General features: G+C 37.0%; 7 protein-coding genes and 1 non-coding gene across 9 annotated transcripts; 4 read left to right on the forward strand and 4 right to left on the reverse strand.

The window, feature by feature from the left end:
• Positions 1-1,542: 1,542 nt before the first annotated feature.
• On the reverse strand, positions 1,543-3,998 carry LOC104749251 (actin-related protein 7). Of its 2 annotated transcripts, none has more exons than XM_010470839.2 (6): positions 3,680-3,998; positions 3,225-3,583; positions 2,863-3,004; positions 2,334-2,575; positions 2,071-2,254; positions 1,543-1,986 (listed from the first exon to the last, which is right to left on the reverse strand). In XM_010470839.2, the coding sequence occupies exons 2-6, from the start codon at positions 3,525-3,527 to the stop codon at positions 1,766-1,768; spliced, it is 1,092 nt and encodes a 363-aa protein (XP_010469141.1). In that variant the 5' UTR covers positions 3,528-3,583; positions 3,680-3,998; the 3' UTR covers positions 1,543-1,765. The 2 variants fall into 2 exon arrangements, with proteins under 2 accessions (XP_010469141.1, XP_087347976.1); XM_087491850.1 differs by having other exon boundaries at positions 3,854-3,902.
• LOC109124674 (proteasome subunit beta type-1) lies at positions 3,995-6,042 on the forward strand. The gene is made up of 7 exons (XM_010470840.3): positions 3,995-4,218; positions 4,345-4,452; positions 4,831-4,912; positions 5,012-5,141; positions 5,228-5,370; positions 5,470-5,556; positions 5,737-6,042. The coding sequence occupies exons 1-7, from the start codon at positions 4,172-4,174 to the stop codon at positions 5,809-5,811; spliced, it is 672 nt and encodes a 223-aa protein (XP_010469142.1). The 5' UTR covers positions 3,995-4,171; the 3' UTR covers positions 5,812-6,042.
• A 1,250-nt stretch (positions 6,043-7,292) lies between these two features.
• On the reverse strand, positions 7,293-8,687 carry LOC104749253 (DUF1499 family protein). Its single transcript, XM_010470841.3, has 7 exons — positions 8,489-8,687; positions 8,334-8,390; positions 8,118-8,240; positions 7,965-8,031; positions 7,768-7,860; positions 7,579-7,686; positions 7,293-7,503 (listed from the first exon to the last, which is right to left on the reverse strand). The coding sequence occupies exons 1-7, from the start codon at positions 8,623-8,625 to the stop codon at positions 7,450-7,452; spliced, it is 639 nt and encodes a 212-aa protein (XP_010469143.1). The 5' UTR covers positions 8,626-8,687; the 3' UTR covers positions 7,293-7,449.
• Positions 8,688-8,892: 205 nt separating this feature from the next.
• Positions 8,893-8,965, forward strand: TRNAK-CUU (transfer RNA lysine (anticodon CUU)). The gene has a single exon. It is a non-coding gene; the product is annotated as a tRNA-Lys (tRNA).
• An 84-nt stretch (positions 8,966-9,049) lies between these two features.
• On the forward strand, positions 9,050-11,482 carry LOC104749254 (putative protein S-acyltransferase 14). Its single transcript, XM_010470842.3, has 7 exons — positions 9,050-9,708; positions 9,849-10,071; positions 10,160-10,251; positions 10,358-10,481; positions 10,576-10,661; positions 10,903-10,968; positions 11,076-11,482. Exons 1-7 carry the CDS (start codon positions 9,496-9,498, stop codon positions 11,193-11,195), a joined length of 924 nt encoding a protein of 307 aa, XP_010469144.1. The 5' UTR covers positions 9,050-9,495; the 3' UTR covers positions 11,196-11,482.
• Positions 11,483-11,546: 64 nt separating this feature from the next.
• LOC104753230 (F-box protein At3g60790-like) lies at positions 11,547-14,185 on the reverse strand. The gene is made up of 4 exons (XM_010475513.2): positions 13,694-14,185; positions 12,425-13,045; positions 12,154-12,324; positions 11,547-12,052 (listed from the first exon to the last, which is right to left on the reverse strand). The coding sequence occupies exons 1-4, from the start codon at positions 14,045-14,047 to the stop codon at positions 11,762-11,764; spliced, it is 1,437 nt and encodes a 478-aa protein (XP_010473815.2). The 5' UTR covers positions 14,048-14,185; the 3' UTR covers positions 11,547-11,761.
• A 587-nt stretch (positions 14,186-14,772) lies between these two features.
• LOC104749255 (uncharacterized) lies at positions 14,773-15,937 on the reverse strand. The gene is made up of 2 exons (XM_010470843.3): positions 15,767-15,937; positions 14,773-15,454 (listed from the first exon to the last, which is right to left on the reverse strand). Exons 1-2 carry the CDS (start codon positions 15,824-15,826, stop codon positions 14,861-14,863), a joined length of 654 nt encoding a protein of 217 aa, XP_010469145.1. The 5' UTR covers positions 15,827-15,937; the 3' UTR covers positions 14,773-14,860.
• An 833-nt stretch (positions 15,938-16,770) lies between these two features.
• LOC104749256 (small ribosomal subunit protein uS15z) lies at positions 16,771-18,229 on the forward strand. The gene is made up of 5 exons (XM_010470844.3): positions 16,771-16,958; positions 17,034-17,106; positions 17,452-17,590; positions 17,698-17,884; positions 17,980-18,229. The coding sequence occupies exons 1-5, from the start codon at positions 16,936-16,938 to the stop codon at positions 18,011-18,013; spliced, it is 456 nt and encodes a 151-aa protein (XP_010469146.1). The 5' UTR covers positions 16,771-16,935; the 3' UTR covers positions 18,014-18,229.
• Positions 18,230-18,402: the final 173 nt, after the last annotated feature.

The raw sequence follows: 18,402 nt of genomic DNA on the forward strand, positions 1-18,402 counted from the left end.
GTTTCTTCTTATTACATGCTACGGAGGCATTGGAAAACCTTGCTGTTGAGTCACAAGAAAGATGCTTAGAGCTGCTCCAACGACATTATTAGCTTTCTGCAGAGCCAGTCCTTGCCCTGCTGTTGAGCATACAAACACAACTATTCCTGTTCTTGGAAACCTTTTGAGTTTAAACCATTGTGATGATGCTCGCCAGTGTGCAGCTTTGGCACTTTCGATTCTTTCTGGCGGAAACAACCCTAAAACAATAATTAATTAAATAACAGTATTGAAAAACTATGAATATAATAGTAATTTAAGAGGTTGCAAAACACTATACAACTAATTTTTACCATTTGAGTTGAATATATTAAAAAAATTATTCAATTGATTCAAATTAGAAAGTTAAAAAAATGAACAAAGAGTGTTCAAATTGTTCACCCATATTTTTGGAGATGCCACTTCAATCAAAACAAACAAACTTGTCTAATCTACTTTCTACAAAATCATTAGAGTACAAACTTATCTACAACTAGTATATAAAGAGAGACTAAATTATCATAAGTTCAAATATCAATAAAGATTAATTGGAAAAAGCTTAAAAATACTTAGGAGGAGGTATTGGTTAAGGATTTAGAAAGAATTTTAATGACTTTATGTTCTTGCTGATTGTTAGAATCATAGAAAATTGAAAGTTAAAAATGAAGGATTCTAAGAGATTGTTTAGGAAGTTTTTTTAAAATCTTGATGATTTGTTTTTTCTAATCTTGAAAAATCTTTCTATTTGAAGGAAATAATATAAAATCCTAAACCAATAACATAAAATTTGAATTCATTAACAATCCAAGATTCTTTTGTTTTACTTCAATAACATAAAACTTTTAATGACTTTATAAAACTCTTAATCCAATAACACTAGATTTATCAAGATTTTAGATAATTTTTTACAAATCCACAACCAATAACACCAAATTTTTAAAGAGTTTTTAAAAGTCTTGGTTGAATAACAACATATTTTACCTAACTTTTAAAGTCATTAAAATTCTTTCTAAATCCTAAACCAATACCTCCCCCTTAATTTATTTACTTTTTTGGACGTTTAATACATGAGTTTTTTTTTTGTTAGACAAAATTACTTCATATAAATAAATTTGGTTTAATAAACCTTCATCAGCCAATCTTGTACTTTGTTATCAAAAAAAAAAAAAAAAAAAAAAAAAAAAACCTTCATCTTTTAGATAATTGGTAGATTTAGATTTGTGGCTTCACAGTTACAGAATCAACTAACAGCGTTAATCTTTTGTCCGTTTATGTGTTATATATACAATCTGTCTAAAATAACCACGAATATGTAGTCTGGTGGTAGCATGTTGGTAGTTTTTGCTAGAGAATGCGGGTTCGGATGCCATATCTACTTTTTTTCTTAAAGACAATCAAGTCATGCGTTCGAATCTACCAATTATTTAAAAGGTGAAGATTTTTTAAACCAAATTTGTTTATGTATGAGGTTTTTTAGTCCAACCAAAAAAATACAGATATTGAAACATCCGAAAAATAAATTAATTTACTCTAAGAATGTGATATATTAATTGAAAATCAAGAGTAATGAACCATAAGGACAAACGTTATTTTTTTAACAAAGAGACATATAAACCGATCTAATCAAATTATATTGTACTTGAAAGTGTTTTACTACTTAATTTGGTCCAAATCCTTAAAACACAGCAAAGGTAAAATAAAGAATCCTCAGCTACAACAACTACCAAAGTTGTGTGGTCTTTGCTTTCTAGAAACATTTCCGGTGAACCACCGATGGTCCAGTCTCATCATAATCGGCTTTAGTAACATGCTGATTCTGCGGAAACACCACTTTAGCTAGTATGGCTCCTCCAACCCAGGCCGAATACATCCCCAAATTCTCCGGCATATATTCCGGCGGTTTCACCAGTGTTGGTCTAATAGCCGACGAGCACAAGTTTACTTCTTTCTGAAATCTACTTTCGAATCCTGCCAATGACCATTCCAACAAAACACTTAAGCTTTCCAACCCAAAAGATACCAGAACACAAGTGTGTCAAGTATTGTTATTACCTGTCATGGAGGTTGTACCACCACAGAGTACAGTATTCTCCAAGAGCTGCCTATGGTTCTCAGATGAAACTGTGGAGATAATGCGGACAAGCTGCTCAACGATTCCGTGCTCCTCCAGTCCCAATATAGACGGCTGAAACAGAGCTTCACCAACAGAGTATCTCTCTCGCCCAATGCTTATCACCTAATAAGGCCATGGTTTTGTTATCTATACGTATAAGGTAACACAAGATGTACAATCTCAAAATTGTAGTCATACAAACCTGTCCATCAGGAAGAGTATGCTGCTCGATTTCACAGCTTTGAGTTTTCGCATAAGCAATTTCGTCCTCGACACAGTTTGCATACTGCTCCTTCAGTTTTTCAATGTCAGGCATGTTGAGAGTCATTGTCGGGTTGGATTTTCCAAGCTCTTGGGCAAATAATTTCGTTAGTTCGGTTCCACCTAGCTCAAACCGTTTCGAGGCAATGTGTTGTACAGCACCTTCAAGAACTGGGGCAATATCTGAGGACATTGTACAAGAGTTAACGACAAGAGTGGTATCAGTCATGAAGTTAAAAACACCAGACACAACATCATCTTGATCATGCCCAGCCACATACACAAGGAACCTCCAACTTACTGCAACTTACAGGACAAAAGGTATTTGGTTTTACAAAACGTTTTAAAGCCTGGATAAAGGTTAGTGAAAGGAAACAACATCTCATGTAACATAAAAGTCACATAACACAGAGAACTATGACACAAAGAGTAAGATCAGATTATCACAAAGGTCAACCAAGTTATTATACCTATCTTCCCATGACCAATATCAACAGTGCAACCGGAGATGCGTCCAACAGCATAAAGGGACAGCACTGCTTGCTCTGATGCATAAAAACCAGAGACATTGAATGTTTCAAACATCAACTGTACCAGTTGTTCCCTAATAGCCTGTCCACAAACAACCATTTACAGCACCAAATCAGTTCGAATCGTTCTGAAAAAATAACATTTTGTTATCTAAAATGTGGTACTATAAGAACAAAATGGATCCTTTTTTCTTTAAAATCATCCAATGGAAAAGGATTATGGAAATTGAAAAGAGACTTCACAAGAATTCCAAGTTGTAATCTTTTCAATTAAGAACAAAGAAGAAAGCTGAGAAACGAACCTTAGGAGTACATAGTGGATCTGTGAAGAGTATATTGCCTTCGTTTCCCTCTTCCCAGCCAAGACCAGTGTAGACAACATAACGCAAGAGATCCTCCATAGCATCCCAATCTCTAACTAAACCCCTTTCAATAGGATCAAGAGTGACATCTTCAAAGACAGTGGTGGGGTTATCAGCTGAAGAAGACCCATCCTCAACCATTCGTTTCATTTGAGATGGAATTATCATTGCAGGAGCTTGGTCAGGAATCGCTGCTCCGGCTTTGAGAAGCTTAGAGCCAGCATCAACAACAAGTGCTTCCATTGTTTTCACACACACACACCTTAAAAACCCTAACTTTCCACAAATGCGAAAATTTCCTGGTAGCACCAAGTCGAGCAAGATAAAGAAGAGAAAATGAGAGAAGGAACTAAAGTAAGAGAAGTAAGAAAGAATGGTTTTTTCGAGGAACCCACCTTCAAATCCTTACAGAGGACTCCAGGTTTTTACTAGAACAACATCAAACTACACATCTTCCTCAAAATTAGGGTTTCAACTAGATCTAGACTAAGCTGGGGTAAAGTTTCTACAATAGAACTAGTACGACTACAATCAATGGTCTGTCTACAAGGAAAATAGAAGAAGCTTACGAGTTTTGAGTGAGAGAAAAACGTCGAACAAGATGAAGAAGACAAGAGAGAGGTAGAGAAAAAGGAAAAATAAATTAAATCTCAGGAATTTAAAACCCAGAGAAAGCCCAATAAAAAGCCCAAAACAGCCCGTAATGTCTCAGGTCTAAAACGGTACCGTTTTCCGGTCTCGTCTTTTTCTTGTTAACAAAGCCAGAGACGGAGAGCTTAAGATCCCCAGAAGAGTTTGGCTTTGATACCCGGAAAAGCAATTCTGCCATTTTCGATTCATCTAAGCCCTAGGCTCTAAGCTTCTTTCTCTCTTTCTCAAAATTCACCATGACTAAGCAGCACGCGAACTGGTCTCCTTACGATAACAATGGAGGGTACGGATCGTTAATCGAGACCTGCTTGGTTCTTTCGCCTAGTGGCTTTGATTTGCTATTTGAGGCGTTTGTGTCTTTGAATTTATTGATATGTATCTCTAATCGTTGTATTCTTTATTTTTTCAGAACATGTGTGGCCATCGCTGGATCGGATTACTGTGTTATCGCCGCCGATACTCGTATGTCTACTGGTTACAGTATTCTTAGTCGCGATTACTCAAAAATCCATAAACTGTAAGTACCCCCTACTACTCTTTCTTCTCTCAAATTCCTCACTTTTCGATTCGATCCTTCTTGGCAATACTTTGATTTTAGGCCTTTGCTGTAGATTATTAGGGTTTCTTTGGTTACTTTTCTGGGTTTTTGCAATCTATAATCCCTAGATCTGGATAAAACCGGTTATATACTTGGATGGTTTGATCATTGAGTACAGTGTATCTCTAGTGTAGACTTTGTGATTAAATTGATCATTCCTTGGATTCTGTAAATCCGGTTTATCACTTAGATGATTTGTGTTCTTATAACTTATTCCTTGGATTCTGTAATCCGGTTTATCTTATGTAACTTGCAAGGCTCTTGTTAAGCTGTTGTCCTTCTTTTAAACTTTTCCAGAGCAGACAAAGCTGTGTTGTCTTCCTCTGGCTTTCAGGCTGATGTGAAAGCATTGCAGAAGGTTCTCAAATCCAGACACTTGGTGAGGTTTCCTTTGGTCTATTGTTCTAATACCTTTCATCCTTTGTGTTTGGTGTAAGACTTATGTAAGAGTATTCTCTGTGTATTTGGTGTCCTGCAGATCTATCAACATCAGCACAACAAGCAGATGAGCTGTCCTGCAATGGCCCAGCTTCTCTCCAACACGCTTTATTTCAAGCGTTTTTTCCCCTACTATGCCTTTAATGTTCTAGGAGGGCTTGACGAGGAAGGTAAAATTGCTCTTCTTCTTTTTCTTCGTTAGGATGTGACTATAGCAACAGTACATTGTGTGATCTTTATTCTTGACTATATACAGGAAAAGGTTGTGTCTTTACTTACGACGCTGTTGGATCATATGAGCGTGTTGGATACGGTGCCCAAGGTTCTGGTTCCACACTCATCATGCCTTTCCTTGACAACCAGCTCAAGTCTCCGAGTCCCCTTCTGCTACCTAAACAGGTTTGTTGATATTCTTCATTTGTGCTTTGGCGTTTACCCATTGTTAGCATAAAATGAATAATTTAGGTTCCAATTTATTCTTCTTCTGCCACCATGTAGGATTCGAACACACCCCTTTCAGAAGCCGAAGCAGTTGATTTGGTGAAAACTGTTTTCGCATCTGCCACTGAAAGAGATATCTACACTGTAAGTTTTTCTACTTGTCTTCTTTTGTCACCACGCCACGAAAAAACTTACCTATTTTAGTTGAAGATATTCCCACAACATTTACTTAATCTGTATCCCTGATATTAATGATCGGCAACAACTTATCTTCGTTAATTGTTTGTCTCTGACTAATGCTTTGTGGATTGTTTGCTGTAATAGGGCGACAAGCTTGAGATTATGATACTTAAGGCCGACGGTATCAAGACAGAACTCATGGACCTGAGGAAAGATTAAGCTCCTTTCATGCATTTAGCCAACCATGTCTTATCTGGTTTGTTATGTTTGCTTCAACATTAGGCTTCCTGAGCTGTAGAACTCGTATGAACTGCTGTTGGGTTTGATGCTTCACAGTTGAAATCATGACTCGTATCTCTGAAGTTTCTCCAGAACTGCTTTCTTTTTGTATGAATCACTCAAATCCTTGTGTTAAAACACTATTTCTCTCGTTATTGCAATGTTTTTACATAGGGCATTGCATTAAGAAATTCGATTTAGACATGATTAGAATCTGGAAACTCTTTTGTGTCATTAATCAGAAGCTGTTCTCCAGCTTGTCGCAATGCCTCCACAGATAAAAATTGAAAAAAAAAGAATAAAAACGAAAGCAGATTAGCTGTTAGGATGTGACAATAACAGAGATAATATTTCATCATCCAAGTTCTTCTTACCTTTATTCGCTTTCTATTCACATCAAAGTCGGAAGTTCTCTTTACGGGATGCGGATCCATACTCGACAATCGAGTTCTTCCCAGTAGGAAACAAGAATTCAACATCATCTACTAACTGCCAAAGACTATATCGTTGGCAATGTTGGTTGACAAAGAAACAATAGAAAGCTCACTATAGTATTACTTACCTAAGATTGGACTTTCATATTCGAAGTCATCCTTGTTTTCCACAATCCGAGGAGTAAATTTGTCAGGTTTCACCGACTTGATGTGCAACAATGGTGAATGAACCGCTGTTACTACGGGGGTTATCAATAACTTACGAGACGATTATGAAAACTTCAATGGTGATACAACCGCTGTTACTATGGGACGATTATCAAAATTTTAAATGGCAAGTCAGGTTCGGTGATAAACAGAGTCTCAAGTCAGGTTCGACCAATTATATAGGTTGGGATGTTTGTCATCTGTCTCGGAGGCTTGTCGCCGGTTAGGCTTTCCGGTTTACGCTAGAGTGGATGTATTAATATATACTACTTCACTTTCTTGCGATCTTGAGTGAACACAATTATAAGAAAAGTTTGGGAACATGTGGCTTTCCTGTCCTCGACCTCGAAGTGGAGAATGTTTATAACGTTTTAACGTCTGAAAGTCTAAATAAAACCATTCGAAGGTCAAAAAGTCCTCAGCGTCCTAATTTTGTTCACTTTGTTTTGGATAACAGCTGAGAAATCCCTGTCTTCGGAAGAGAGCTTCCTCCAGCTAATAGACTCTTACAAGGATGTTGTATTGTACCCCATTAAATTTAGCTGATGTAGTGTAACGGAATAGTGTCTGTCGCCAGAGATAATCATAATATTAGCAGGGGTAGGATGACTCATTGCCCAAGGAAAGATATATCCCATGGTCATGATCATGCATTTAGCCAACTATGTCCTTCTGGTTTGTTATTTTCACTTCAAAATTAGGCTTCCTGAGTTGTAGAACTCGAATGAACTGTTGTTGGGTTTGATGGTTCACAGTTGAAATCATGACTCGTATCTGAAGTTTCTCCAAAACTGTTTTCTTTTTGTATGAATCACTCAAATCATTGTGTTCAAACACTATTTCTCTCGTTTATTGAAATGTTTTTACATAATAGGCATTGCAGTAAGAAATTTAATCTAGAAATGATTAGAATCTGGAAGCTCTTTTGTGTCCTTAATCAGAAGCTGTTCTCCGATACCCATCCCTTCTTCTCCAGCTCTTGTCGCAATGCCTCCACAGATAAAAGTGAAAGCAGATTAGAAGCCAGTGGCAGTAACAGAGATATTTTAGCATCCAAATTCTTTACCTTAATCCGCTTTCTATTCACATCAAAGTCGAAGTTCCCTTTACGCGATGCAGATCGATACTCCACTGTCGAGTTCTTCCCAAACAAGAATTCAACATCATCTACTAACTGTGAAAGAGCACAGGGTTTTGTCCAAAATCTTTAGCTATGTTGATTGAGAAAGAGAAAAGAAATCATACTATTACTTACTCCTAAGATTGGACTTTCATATTCAACATGAACATAGTCATCCTTCTTTTCCACAATCCGAGGAGTAAATTTGTCAGGTTTCACCGACTTGATCTGGCAACAAATGGTCATTGAACTGATGTCAAAAACTTCTCTTTGAGTGGCGTGATTTCATTCATTTTCTTAAGATTTTAGTTCATGTCTAAAGGTTCTCATACCACATTAAGAAGCTCTTTCATTGCAACTTCTCTGTTTACAGGTGTTTTCCTTCCTTCATTATAGTTCCTACCCACACCCAGGACACACGCAACAACAGTATAAGATGATCAACCATTATTTTAAAGCAGAAGACCAAAAATAAGAATATTTACCATGGTGGAGCATAATGCACTCGATCACTGATATTCTCAGAAGTGGAGATACAGTTATTAGTGGCAGGACACAGAGCTAATCTCTCGTTCTTTTGTTTTCCGAGATAATCTGGTTTTTTCCCACTTTAAACCAATCACAGAACAACGTTTCATCATCTTCATCATCTAAAAACCATCACAACACCTGTAGAATCCCGAAGAAGAAAGAAAACATACCTGAGCTGGAATATAGCTCCGATCATAGCTAATTCACTGCTCCTAAGTATGATCTCTCTTCCGATTTCACACAAAATTTCAAAAATCAGATACTTGGTCCGGTGATAAACAGAGTCTCATGTCCAGAGAGAGAGAGAGAGAGAGAGAGAGGGTACCTTCGACCCATTAGCTTGGGATGTTTGTCATCTGAAGTCTCTGGAATCGAGGCACTGATACGACGGGCATAGGAACCAAGTTTTCTCCGGCATTTGTGGTGGTACAAGCAAGTGGTCGGTGACGCCATGGAAGCCATCTCCAGTTGCTCGGATTCGTCTTCTTTTAGTGTTTCTTTACTCTTTTATTGCTCTTTGGAGTAAAGAAGAAGAAGTTTGGTTAAAGGGCCTATTAATATCTATAAATTATTGGCCCAATAGAGCCCAATAAAGAAAACTGGACCATTAACTAGTAAGAAACTGAGCCTCCACAAAGGCACAAACCCATATCTGAGTAGCACCATCCACTGACTGAATGAATGCTACATCAAGTAATATAAGTTACTAATTAGAAAACTAAAAAACAAGCCCGTCTAGCTCAGTTGGTAGAGCGCAAGGCTCTTAACCTTGTGGTCGTGGGTTCGAGCCCCACGGTGGGCGTTTGTCTTTTCCAAATTTTTTAACCTATCGGAAAATATAACCAAAATTAGTAAATTACGGGAAGTAAAAAACCAAACTGATTATACAGTTTGGGCTTCCTGTAAGACTTGATTAACTCAAAGTCATTAAACAACAAATCTTTAGTTTTGGTCTGAAATTTCTTGTTAGCTCCAAAAGGGGGAAAAACGAATCCAACGAAGGAGAAAAAGTCTCATTCTTCAAGCTCCCCCCTCCACCATCATCATTCCTCGTTCATGGGGTCTCTGCATCACTCTCATTTTATTTCTTAGATTGTTGTTTTTTCTTGTTCCATCCAGATTAAAAATCCCTAAGAAAGCTTAAAGACCTCTTCCAAATTATTTTCCCAGAAACACACTTCTTTCTTTTGCTTTGCCTCCTTGGAGTTATCTTCTTTTGACTACGCGTCTTTTCTCTTGACTCTGAAGGAGATCCAAAAAAAAGGGTTCTTTTTTTTATATATATAGAAGGAAGAAAAAAAAAAAAAACAATTTGGTTTGAGAGAGACGACTATGCATAGATCTGGTACAACAATGGCTTGGAACGTATTCAAATTCTGTACGGCTTTACGAGGTCTTGGATCGATCATGATCCTTTTGGTTCTTGGTGTTGTCGGTGTTACTTATTACGCTGTCGTTTTGACTAACTATGGACCTGCTGCACTTTCTCAAGTTGGCCTTGATTCTCTTGCTGCTCTTACTATCCTAATCCTTTTCCATTTCCTTGTCAGTAACTATCTCTCTCTCTCGAGATCATAGCTTACTTATTCTTGTTAAAAGCTTCATGCTTTAGTCAATTTTTTGGTCAACAAAGTTTAGATGTGAATTTAGCGAAATGATGTGTTCTTTTTTTCATTTTGCTGCAGCTGGCAATGCTTTTGTGGAGCTACTTCTCTGTTGTATTTACTGATCCTGGTGTTGTGCCTCCTAACTGGAGACCATCTACTGATGAGGAAAGAGGTGAATCTGATCCGTTAAACAGTTTGGAGTTCGTTGGTTTACAGCCTCCTGATTCTTCAAACCCAAGAGTTCGCTTTTGTAGGAAGTGCAATCAACTAAAACCTTCCCGTTGTCATCATTGTTCTGTTTGTAAGTTTCCATCAGCTTCTTCTCTTCTTTACCATATATAGTAAGAGTCTTGAAAACTGAAATTGTTGTGATGTTGATTCAATTCTAGGTGGTCGGTGTGTGTTGAAGATGGATCACCATTGCGTTTGGGTTGTTAACTGTGTAGGAGCACTAAATTATAAGTATTTTCTTCTTTTCTTGGTAAGTATGGTTTTTTTTAGCTCTAATTTTATTCCATCTTGAGCTTTGTAATCTGCTACTCTTGTCACAACAACTTCTGTGTCTTTTTTATAATGTTCAAATGCAGTTCTACACATTCTTAGAGACGACTCTTGTGACTTTGGTTCTTATGCCGCACTTCATTGCGTTCTTTAGTGATGAAGAAATACCTGGAACCCCGGGAACTCTTGCTACTACTTTTCTTGCATTTGGTATGTTTGAACTTCCTTATACTATATATGATACTTATTAGTGTATTTGGTTTCACTTTATTAATCAATCTCACCTTGTTTCATCATACGACAGTTTTAAACTTGGCCTTTGCTTTGAGCGTGATGGGTTTCTTAATCATGCACATTTCTTTGGTTGCTGGCAATACTACAACGATAGAGGTAAGTTCTCTTCATTTTGGATGTTTCAACTCCTTACACTTTATGGTGAATCCCATTGCTTAAGCTTCGAGCTTTCCGTTGTTTCGAGTGAGAATATAGGTTTTAGACTCTTTACAGTTTCGGTTCCCATGGCTTAAGCTTCGAGCTTTCTTTTTGCTCTAATGAGAACTTTGGTCTTTAGACTATTTACTTTTCTTAGTCCATCCTTCTCTTGAAACTTTCTTGGTCTTGAGTTGTACAGGCATATGAGAAGAAAACCACTACAAAATGGCGTTATGACCTCGGTAAAAAGAAAAACTTTGAACAGGTTAGTTTATTAGTTAAAGCCATTGGCTTAATTCCTTCTTCCATCTGAGTATAAAGCCTTTGAAGCTATAAGTTATTTTATCGGTCTTTTGGGGATTCATTGTATAGGTATTTGGAATGGATAAGAGATACTGGTTAATCCCAGGATACACAGAAGAAGATCTAAGGCGAATGCCGGAGCTGCAGGGACTTGAGTACCCTTCGAAACCCGACTTTGATTCCCAGTAATATCTGAAGGCAATGACTTTGTTCATCATCATCCCATGCATGTAAAACAGCAATATGTAGAGAAGAGAGGAAGTGGCATGTCATGGAGAGAAAGCTACTAACATGAAAATTGATGCTTCACTTTAGGCAGTGTAGATGTCTTCCTATGGAAGGCTAAAAACATCATTACATTTGTGGTGGGGTTTTCTAAAGGACAAAGATTCCAAGTTGGCTTTGTTGGCCACAACATATATGTTCATCTTCTTCAATAGTTCATATATATATATATATGATCTTATATTATAAAAGCAGAAGCGATCCATCCTTCTACTCTCTTGAAATAGCATTGACCAAAACAGAAACACAATAATAATAATGAAACAAAACCAGATAATATCCAAATCAATAGTTCAATACAATATCAAACCTTAAATATCCAAATCTCTCAAACATTAAAAGTACAGAAGCACATACCAAATGAAAACACAGTTCTTGAAATATATAAAAAAAAAACAAGATAATCCTCAAAAGTAATAAAGGGGAAAGGGTAGGAATGGGATAGATTTGGAACCAGAACTCATGATCGATCAGAAACATTCAATAGTTAAACCATAGTCACAAAGTTGCCTTAGCTGGGCTACTTTTCCTTCAGTTAATAGCCTCTTCATTGGAGGGTACGACGATGTCTCTATCATGAGCTTGTCAATCACTGTTCCGTGTTTCACAAAACGTGAGGCTAATGCAAATTGCACTTCATTCGAACGATCGAAATTATACATCCAAACAGTAGCAACCTCGAATTTAGCATCTGGAAATGGTTTTCCACCATTGATAAAAGAAGATTGATCACCCTGATCTTCTCCACGAGCATTGCCGTCCTAATTAAAAGGCAAATATGTAACATGACAATATAAATGAGTGCGAAAGAAAGCTGATCAAAGTTATCCAAAAACATGCATGAAAGTAAATTAATGTGTACCTTGAATATGATCTCCAGCTCCCTCATTTCTTCACCCCACATAAGTAGGACTTCCTTCAAAATCTGGAGTTCTTTTGGATTTGTCACGTCTACTCTCACGGATAAATATCCCTTCCGTTTCATTTTATAGTATTCGTTCACCATAAGCTCAAACCATATTCTTTTTTTCTCCTAAAGTTCATATATATACAGAGCAAACAACATGTCATTATAACAATATGCATAAATGATGAAAACATAGTGTTGCTAAGTTATATATGTAAGTACGTACCTGAGCGAGACTTGAAATATTGTAGCTGAGTTGAGGGTATTTACCGGCAACCCAAGAACTCCTATTAAAAATGATCTTAGGAGCACTAAGGAAGAATCCATTACAGTTGATATATTTGATGTCCAAGATCTCCAAGCGAGGTGCAGTGACTTCCATTTTATCCATCACAGTACGGCAAACCACTTGGAGGAACTCTAAGTTATTGTTCTCGATCTTCAACACACCAGGTCTGCTCAGGGATGTGATGATCAACACAAGCACCTCGAGAGAGGAGCAAGCTTCGAAAATACTGTTAAGGATACTAACATCGGCAATGATGTCACAAAGCTTTAGGGTCTTAAGATTGCAACAATTTTTGAAGGCCTCTGCCTCTGTTAGATAATATCGAGTGAGTGAGAGTGAAGTGAGACTCTGATGAGAGAATATACTTGGGGACACCCTGAGCGTATTATATCCACCGATAGGTCCCATGACAACAATATAGTTCTCAAGTGTAAGCTCTTTGGTATGTTTCAGACGAGTCACTGTTTGGATCCACCTTTCGAGCGTACCATCTTCACATTGATATACACAGCTGCCGATTCTGCAGCTCTCTAGGCGGTCAAGATGATTGTTTATAGTCTGTAGAACACAAATTAATTAAAATTTAAAAATACTTGTAAAATGTTAAAATCATATATTAACAGTACTTAAACATATACATGGAATAAACTAAATCCTAAATTAGTTTATTTTCATTCACTATACAATTTAAATGCATGTAATTAATAGTTATTATACAACCAAACTTATGATCTACTATATTAGAAAACGGTTTTTCACTGCACAAAGATAACTTATGTGATTTTGACACGAGAAACCGTTATCTAATACAGTTAGTCAGTAGATCGTAGACTAGTTAATTGGCGTGAAAACTGTTATCTAATATATATATATATATAGTAGATCATAAGTTAAATTATTGATAAACTGTTAAAAAATGATGTTTCCATCAAACGTTAACAAGTGTGTTTAAGAGGTAGTTTGTCATCTGTAATTTTTTCTCACTTCTTCAGAGGTTATCTAAATACTTTTGAATTCATCCCCGTATGTGTGTAGAACATTTCTTCTACCACACAACTTCAAAAAAAAAAATATAATGTATCTAAACATCAGTTTATAGGTCGACCTATCTATGTATTATTTCATCTTCACAAAGAAAAGATTAAAATGAAACCCTATATATATAGACGCGCAAGTAAGGATTTGGGAAAAGAAAACTCAACAAACCTTTGTCACCCCTTCGGACAAACGCTTAGAATCTTGGTGAACATGACCTCCTCTTTGCATGATAAAACTCATGTCCACAGATAAATGAGGCGTCCGTTTCCACAAGTTCACCCATCGCTTAGATACAGAACTTGTTCTGACAGCAGATATAAAGGGTGCTTTCGAAAGGATCTTTTCCAATAGTTCATCCGGAAGTTTGCTTATCCAGTCCATGTCATCAGCATTTCGGATCCTTTTTCCTCCTGCTTTAGATGATGCTGGTGATGGTGTCCTTCTTGCATTTGATGGTACTGGTGGTGGTGGTGGCCGTGAGGACGCCAGCGGCAAGGATGATGAAAAGGGTTCTGTCTTCATTGTTGAATAGAGAAGGTAAAATGCAATATGACTTGGAAAATTACAAGGGGATGGAAGAGATTAATGGTATCAACTTTGAGAGGATGAGAGAGGCTGCATGTTGTTATGAAAATTACTTATTTATATATACAACCACATGTTTGAAGCCTAATTGTAGGTTTATTTATTTAAGCCAGGTAATTAATGTTTTTTGACACCTCTTGAGTCACCTTGACCAATAAATTTGGAAAAAAATGAAAAGATACATGGAAATTAATTAGTCTAATAGGACAATTATTTTTTACAAAGGAAACAAATATCCATTCAAGCTAATACTCCCAAATTATATTAAAGTTATAAACATGAATTGTTTTTTCTGTGTGAAGTGTAATTTTCACTGTTGGACACACGTACGAGACAAAAATGATTAAATTGTTTTCAAAATTATCCCGGTTAACAGATTTACACAAACTTATGGTTTCAATATATCCCCAATTACATCATGAAGTCCACCACTTATTTTGTGAGTGTAAAATTAAGTCCCGACTAATTTAACTTCGCTTACTTAGCAGTTGAGTGAGTGAACTCTTGTCCTATGAATAGAGTTTAAGAACTTCTTATCAAAATAAAGATCATTATATGGTTAATGTTTGCAAATATCGTATTAACAATATTGTTCTCATCATCTAATTCAAAAGTATATGATCTTTTAGCAAAAAAATCTCAAAACAAAAGAAAAGCTATACAGTTGGAAACAAATCATCAAAACTTTGTTGACTTCGGGCAGAGATTCTTTTCTATATATTACATGATTATAGAAAATGGTAACGTTGACTAACGCTTAAACAAGTGTTCCTCTCCAGATTGAGGATCTATGTGTTTAATCCAACGGCTAGGAAGCTTCTTCAAATCATTATTACCACTGGCTCCCACGTGTGCGATATCTAATCCTCCTCCAAGGGGTAAGAACACCGATCTCACGACACGTGTGCCTCGTCTCAAAACTCCGTGCCATCTAAACCCGGGGATAGATTTCTGCGTGGCGTTTTTGCACACCAAAACGGCACCCATTTTGCTCGTTTTCGCTAATCCCAACGCTTTGACGAACTCGCGGCGTTTCGAATCAACCACCATGAAATCCACCCCGGAGATTCTCTCAACCACTTCCTCCGTCGATTCGCCTACCATCACCTCCGTCGATTCACTCTTGACGGCTCCTTTCATCACCGCCTCGTACTCCGACCTCGACTCCTCGTCCGGAACTATGCACACGTGTCTTCCACGTGTGTGTATGGCCGCGACGGCGAGTCCAACGCTGGTTGCGATCGGGTCTCCACGTGACCAAGTCTCGACGATCAACCTCGTGTTCCATCCCGCCGCCGTAGCCGATAAAAACTCCGCCACGCTCGATTCTTTGTAGCTTTTACACTTCAAAAGACACACAAATATATACACACATAATTATGATCAAGATTTTAATTCATATACGTCAAGATCGAGTAAACAAGAATCATATATATCTTTAAATGAAAAGATTGTTTTTAACAGGAAATACAAGATTATAGTAAATACAGAACTGTAATTCATAATTTCATATACGAATTCAAGATTTCTTTCATGAAAGACAATATAGGTCGATCAGTTGATGATGATGTTAGAAACGTTATGAAACGAATGAAAAAGATGATGTATGCAAGTAAAAAATGCACCAAATATTGAATTAGTGGAGGGATTCCTTACGGATCGAACGGTGTGGATGTAAGCGTTAGAGGCTGTTTCCGGTGACCAGACGAGCTTCATGATGATCGTATCTGGAGAAAATTATTGTTTGCTTTAGAAAGAAGAAAGGGTTTGTTTTTATAAAGAGAAAGAAGGTGATGATGATAAGACGGTTAGGCAGTTAGGTTAATAAATGGGTGTGGTTTGGCTTTAAGGAAATGGACTTATAGCGTTGACATTTGTTTAACTCACTCATCACGTGTCCTTCATTCTCTTTTTTTGATTCTCAAGCTTTACTTTCAATAAATAGCCTTTATAATTCATTCAAAAACGAAAGAATCGATTTCTTTAGGTCCTAGCTAGGCTTGTGCAACAAGTTTAATGTTGTTGACAAAATATTTTTTTTTGTATCATGTGTTTTAACTTTTTAGTAGTCTTCTAGAACTGTGATGTCACCTGTCACGTAACGTAATGTGATAGTTTGGCTGACGGTTATCACTCTGATCTCTTGTCTAGATACATTGTTAATCGGTATTGCGTAAACCAATCTATAACTAGGTTTCGCCTTTTGTTTAAAACTACACATACACATTTTTAAAATTTTTATTAGTATTAAAATGAGTTTTGTTGTTAAGTGTTAACAAATGCTGTCTTTGTAGATTAGGTTGATGATTAGACATAAATCAGACGTCACTCATTGGATATTTTTGTTATGTATCCAAGTCTTTCAATAGTATATATACTATATAGTATTGATAAAATTTCCAAATTAGATAGTTGATTACACAATACACGTACAACGTAGATCACAAAGTTGTATATTTATCCTGCCAATATTAGTCATCAAACCAAAAAAACATTATGAATGCTGCTAATTCACAAAAGTTGAGATATAGTAATACTAATTAAACGGTGTCGTCAAGGTATGTGTTTTATACCCCTTCCTCAGACGCGAGTTTTATCAAGGCCTCTTTAATTATAATGGGCCTACGTATAAAAAAAAAACCAAGGCCCATAATAGCTTTGGGAACAAAATGACCTTGTGGCATTTCCAGAAGATGCGATATATATAAAGGAGCCATTTAGGGTTTTCTGATTACTCTCTTGAGCGCAGTCGCCAGCCGGAAGAAACCGAAGAAGAACACATCTCAGTGTAAAGGGAGGAAGAAGATCTCTTCGCCGTCGCAGTCATGGGTCGAATGCACAGTAGAGGGTTCGTCTCTTCGTTTCTTTCTCCCTATCTGATTTGAAAGCTTGTTCTCTTACATTTTTGTTTTGTTTTCTGTAGTAAGGGTATCTCGGCGTCTGCTCTGCCGTACAAGCGTTCATCCCCAAGCTGGCTCAAGACTACCCCTCAGGATGTAAGATTCGTAGACTTATAATCTAGTTTTTTTTTTGTTAGTTGATTCTAGTTTGGTTAGGAAATTTGGAATACGCATTTGAGATTTGTAAATGATGTTATGTCTTCTGTTTGTTACATTTCTAATCTTAATGTGATGAATGGTTGGTTAGATTAAGTAATTTTGTCATAGGAAAGATCTATGAAGTTACAATCTCATTGTGGTAGTTTGTTTTGGGGATCTGTTGATTAGTCTTATCTGTGATATAATCGTTAGTAATGTGGTCTCCGGTCTCTTATTATGTGGTGTCTTGAGTAATGTGTTTATTCTGATTGGTCTTGGCGTTTGTTTTGATGATCAAAATAGGTTGATGAGTCCATCTGTAGGTTTGCAAAGAAGGGTTTGACCCCTTCACAGATTGGTGTCATTCTTCGTGACTCTCACGGTATTCCACAAGTGAAAAGTGTTACCGGAAGCAAGATTTTGAGAATCTTGAAAGCTCATGGTATATTATTCAATCTCCCTAGATTCTTTCCCTTGAGTCTGTGTTTTTTTATTTATAATTGAACGTTCAGTGGAACTAAGAGTTCTTTTGTAATTTTTTGCCACAAGGTCTTGCACCTGAGATTCCTGAGGATCTGTATCACCTGATCAAGAAGGCCGTTGCTATCCGCAAGCACCTTGAGAGGAACAGGAAAGACAAGGACTCCAAATTTAGGTTGATTCTTGTAGAGAGCAGAATCCACCGTCTTGCTCGTTACTACAAGAAGACCAAGAAGCTCCCACCCGTCTGGAAGTAGTAAGTACTTGACCATTTATGAGTTCTGTAAAGATCTTGATTATCATCTCTTATTTTTGGATTCTTATACTAATTCTTTGTTCTTACTTTTGCAGCGAGTCTACAACTGCAAGTACTCTTGTGGCTTAAGAAAGAACAGGGTTGATCAAGTCCTCCAAGAACGACCATTTCATTGTCTGCATTGCATCTCAAAGTTCTTTACATTTGGACCTATGTATCTGTTTTCGCTAGTTTTGATGGGTTACAACTTGATATGAGATTTTGAATTTAGGAAACGAATTTGTTTATCCAAAATCTTTCAGACTTGTTAATGTCAGTTATCGTATCTCAATGAGTTTTATTCTACAGGTTCTCTCATTGTCCCTTGATTGCATATAGCTTAAAGACTGTAAAGTGAAGTTAGAATCTATCCTGGTAGTTGTGGCTAAAACGGCGTCATTTAGTTTTGTGCTTAAAGACATTGCATGTTTTTATTGTCGGTTCTTCCAACTCATTGGTGTGTAAGGTCATGTCCAGTG

The sequence above is a fragment of the Camelina sativa genome, chromosome 16 (genome assembly GCF_030686135.1).
Source record: "Camelina sativa cultivar CO46 ecotype springtype chromosome 16, ASM3068613v1".
Classification (NCBI taxonomy): Eukaryota; Viridiplantae; Streptophyta; class Magnoliopsida; order Brassicales; family Brassicaceae; genus Camelina; species Camelina sativa.

Excerpts from the sequence above, each read along its gene's own strand:
- LOC104749251 (XM_010470839.2), bottom strand. The coding sequence starts at position 3,527 with ATGGAAGCACTTGTTGTTGATGCTGGCTCTAAGCTTCTCAAAGCCGGA. Across the intron at positions 3,005-3,224 it reads ATCCACTATGTACTCCTAAG|GCTATTAGGGAACAACTGGT; the intron begins GTTCGTTTCTCA and ends GTTTGTGGACAG. Across the intron at positions 2,255-2,333 it reads ATACTCTTCCTGATGGACAG|GTGATAAGCATTGGGCGAGA; the intron begins GTTTGTATGACT and ends TGGCCTTATTAG.
- LOC109124674 (XM_010470840.3), top strand. The coding sequence starts at position 4,172 with ATGACTAAGCAGCACGCGAACTGGTCTCCTTACGATAACAATGGAGG. Across the intron at positions 4,453-4,830 it reads TACTCAAAAATCCATAAACT|AGCAGACAAAGCTGTGTTGT; the intron begins GTAAGTACCCCC and ends AAACTTTTCCAG. Across the intron at positions 5,371-5,469 it reads CCCTTCTGCTACCTAAACAG|GATTCGAACACACCCCTTTC; the intron begins GTTTGTTGATAT and ends GCCACCATGTAG.
- LOC104749253 (XM_010470841.3), bottom strand. The coding sequence starts at position 8,625 with ATGGCTTCCATGGCGTCACCGACCACTTGCTTGTACCACCACAAATGC. Across the intron at positions 8,241-8,333 it reads GGAGCTATATTCCAGCTCAG|TGGGAAAAAACCAGATTATC; the intron begins GTATGTTTTCTT and ends ATTGGTTTAAAG. Across the intron at positions 7,687-7,767 it reads ATGAAAGTCCAATCTTAGGA|TTAGTAGATGATGTTGAATT; the intron begins GTAAGTAATAGT and ends GCTCTTTCACAG.
- LOC104749254 (XM_010470842.3), top strand. The coding sequence starts at position 9,496 with ATGCATAGATCTGGTACAACAATGGCTTGGAACGTATTCAAATTCTGT. Across the intron at positions 10,072-10,159 it reads TTGTCATCATTGTTCTGTTT|GTGGTCGGTGTGTGTTGAAG; the intron begins GTAAGTTTCCAT and ends ATTCAATTCTAG. Across the intron at positions 10,482-10,575 it reads TACTACTTTTCTTGCATTTG|TTTTAAACTTGGCCTTTGCT; the intron begins GTATGTTTGAAC and ends ATCATACGACAG.
- LOC104753230 (XM_010475513.2), bottom strand. The coding sequence starts at position 14,047 with ATGAAGACAGAACCCTTTTCATCATCCTTGCCGCTGGCGTCCTCACGG. Across the intron at positions 12,325-12,424 it reads ATATTTCAAGTCTCGCTCAG|GAGAAAAAAAGAATATGGTT; the intron begins GTACGTACTTAC and ends TATGAACTTTAG. Across the intron at positions 12,053-12,153 it reads AGCTGGAGATCATATTCAAG|GACGGCAATGCTCGTGGAGA; the intron begins GTACACATTAAT and ends CCTTTTAATTAG.
- LOC104749255 (XM_010470843.3), bottom strand. The coding sequence starts at position 15,826 with ATGAAGCTCGTCTGGTCACCGGAAACAGCCTCTAACGCTTACATCCAC. Across the intron at positions 15,455-15,766 it reads ACATCCACACCGTTCGATCC|TGTAAAAGCTACAAAGAATC; the intron begins GTAAGGAATCCC and ends TGTCTTTTGAAG.
- LOC104749256 (XM_010470844.3), top strand. The coding sequence starts at position 16,936 with ATGGGTCGAATGCACAGTAGAGG. Across the intron at positions 16,959-17,033 it reads GGTCGAATGCACAGTAGAGG|TAAGGGTATCTCGGCGTCTG; the intron begins GTTCGTCTCTTC and ends TGTTTTCTGTAG. Across the intron at positions 17,885-17,979 it reads CTCCCACCCGTCTGGAAGTA|CGAGTCTACAACTGCAAGTA; the intron begins GTAAGTACTTGA and ends TTACTTTTGCAG.